General features: G+C 42.6%; 1 protein-coding gene across 1 annotated transcript in view; it reads right to left on the reverse strand.

The window, feature by feature from the left end:
- Nucleotides 1–674: 674 nt before the first annotated feature.
- LOC106870525 (mucin-5AC-like) overlaps nt 675–2,945 on the reverse strand; it is a 6,071-nt gene continuing 3,800 nt past the window's right edge. The window contains exons 3-5 of the mRNA XM_014916648.1: nt 2,352–2,613; nt 823–1,091; nt 675–692 (exon numbers count right to left, since the gene is read on the reverse strand). Of these exons, the coding sequence (XP_014772134.1) occupies nt 675–692; nt 823–1,091; nt 2,352–2,613 (549 nt within the window). The remainder of the gene's footprint in view (nt 693–822; nt 1,092–2,351; nt 2,614–2,945) is intronic.

Genomic DNA, 2,945 nt, shown 5'->3' on the forward strand with positions numbered 1-2,945 from the left:
AATAATAATAAATGCCCAGATGCAGTACCAGGCAGTGGCTCTCATGGCTTCTCATCTTAATTGATTGGAAGTGTTATCATGTACATTGTTTTGTCTTGGTATAAAAAGATGGGCTACAGCAAATATTCTGCTCAATACCACAGATTTGCTTGTCAATTGTTTGACCTTAACCAGTTGAGCATGTCCCTTGGTGGCTGATGATATGTGCATCTCTGATCACAAGCAGAAGTAGTGGGGGAGCATCATAGCCATGGGTTGAGAGGAATTCTTTGGGGTTCGAATAATTCACCTTTGGAAACATGGGTGTTTTATTCATCATCCTTAACCCATTACCTACCAGTGATCTCATATGAGATCACTTAAAAATTACAAATTTCGTAAATTATCTCTCAATATTTACACATATCTAACCTTTTTGCTATATCTCCTAGGTATATTTCTCTGATATTCAAATGAGGTTTGCTAATTTCTCACCCAATATCTCGCTTATTTCTATTTAAAATGTTATTTTGATCATTCCAGCGTGTTTCTAAGGCTGTTTCATGCTAGAAATCAAAGTTTCATAAAAAAAAATTCCAGTTAATAGATTTTGAAAGAGATGGGCTACTTGACCTGAAGAAAATTCTAACTGGCCCCCACCTGCAAGGTGATGAGGTCACCATGTCATGTATTTATCATTGTGATGCATATGCCTGGTGTAGCCATAATGGGTATATTGGGCTTCATATATTTGTACCCCAGGATCACTTTGATGGCATGTGCTGCTCTCTCAGTCAATAATAATAATAATAATAATAATAATAATAATGATATTCTACTTACTAATTCGATGTCAGTGAGTCGGTCAGCTGATTGGACTTCATCCAGAAATGAAATGATGCTCTGTAGTTTGTCGTTTGAAAGATAACCAAGGCCTTCGTCGGGAGGGGACAAGGGATGCTGGTCCTGATTCAGCTGTTGCAGGTTCTCGGCAGTTAAATGGGGGCTTGTCTTTAGAGTGGCCCCTTCTTTGTTTGCACAGCGGGACCTAGATGAGCATCGACTCCTGTTGGAACCGCCGCCAACTTTCAGGGATTCGTTTAAATCAGAAACTGAAAAACAAAAGAAGAAACAGCCATCATATAAATATTATTAAGGGTCAACTTTGCCTTTCGTCCTTTTGGGGGTTGATAAATTAAGCACCAGTGAAACATTGGGGTTAATGTAATCCACCAAAATTTCAGGCCTTGCACCTTCAGTAGAAAGGATTATTATTGAGAGAGAGAGCAGCATATGCTATCAAAGGGACACTGGGGTGCAAATATACGAATCCCATTATACCCATCATGACTACCCATCTGATAAGGGTACACCAGGCACATGCATCACAACCATGTGTGCACGACATGGTGATCTCATATCAAGATAAACAGCGTATGACCTCGCAGGTGGGGCCCAGTTAGAATTTTCTTCAGGTCGAGTAGCCCATCCCGCTCCAAAGGTCCCTGAATAAGGTTTGTTTAAGGATGTTGAACAAAACACCCATGTTTCCTGTCATTCTAATCATTCCTCCAGGGCCTGATGATAATAATTCACAAATATATTTGCCCTCGTGCATTTTGAGAACTGAAAGTGTAGTAGAGTCAGAATATTTTCTGAGAATGTGCACTTTCAGATGTTCCTCAAAATTGCAGCATTTATGCATGCATGTGTGAGTGTGTATGTGTCTGAGCACATGTGTATATGTTGCACACATGCGTATGTATGTGCATGAGTGCATGTGTATGAGTGCAAATGTGCATGCACATGTGCACATATGCATGTGAGGGCATGTATGTGTGAATGTGTGGTCAAGTGGATGTGCATGTGTAAGTGTGTATGTGTCTGAGCACATGTGCATATGTGTGCACATATGCATATGTATGTGCATGCATGTGTATGCAGTGTGCACATGTGCATGTGAGGGCATGTATGTGTGAATGTGTGGTCAAGTGGATGTGCATGTGTGAGTGTGTATGTGTCTGGGCACATGTGCATATCTGTGCACACATGCATATGTATGTGCATGAGTGCCTGTGCATGAGTGCAAATGTGTATGCAGTGTGCACATATGCACGTGAGGGTATGTATGTGTGCATGTGTGGTCAAGTGGATGTGCATGTGTGAGTGTGTATATGTCTGAGCACATGTGCATATGTGTGCACATATGCGTATGGATGTGCACCTGTGTGTATGTGCATGTGCTGCGTTATAGTAGAAGATAACTTGCCCAAGGTGCAACACAGAGGGATTGAACCCCAAACGAGAAGGCTGCAAAGCAAACTTCTTAACCACATAATTAAAGTACATGAAACGAAGCGAGACACACTTACCCCTGGATGTGCTTTTAACTGGCACGTCACCTGCCCCGATATCCTCATCTTCCTCCAGTTTCTTTAGTGTCTCAAGAAGGTCGCTCAGAGTGCTTTTGGTGGGAGTCTTTGATGCCCTGGCATCAGAGTTGATGATGGGGGGTTCAAAACCTGGCTCCGGTGTGTTCCGATCTGGGGTCGGCAGTCGGGAGATTGGCACCGAAGACGTGTGAGAGTTCCTTCGAAGGGTTGAGTTTGCGACTTTGACCAGCTTGGAGGTTTCCTGGGTAACGCAAAAAGAGACGAAACAATAAATAATGTTACAGGGACATAAACGTACCAACACTGGTTGTCAAGTGGTGATGGGAAACATACTCTTTACTTGTTTCAGTCATTTGACTGCGGCCATGCTGGAGCACCACCTTTAGTCGAGCAAATTGACCCCAATTGTGTTTGTGTATCTGTGTTTGTATCTCCAACATCACTTGACAACCGATGCTGGTGTGTTTATGTTTCTGTCACCTAGCGGTTCGGCAAGAGAGACCAATAGAATAAGTACTAGGCTTCCAAAGAATAAGTCCTGGGGTCGATTTGCTCGACTAAAGGCAGTGCTCC

This window comes from Octopus bimaculoides, chromosome 29 (assembly GCF_001194135.2).
Source record: "Octopus bimaculoides isolate UCB-OBI-ISO-001 chromosome 29, ASM119413v2, whole genome shotgun sequence".
NCBI classification, from domain to species: Eukaryota; Metazoa; Mollusca; class Cephalopoda; order Octopoda; family Octopodidae; genus Octopus; species Octopus bimaculoides.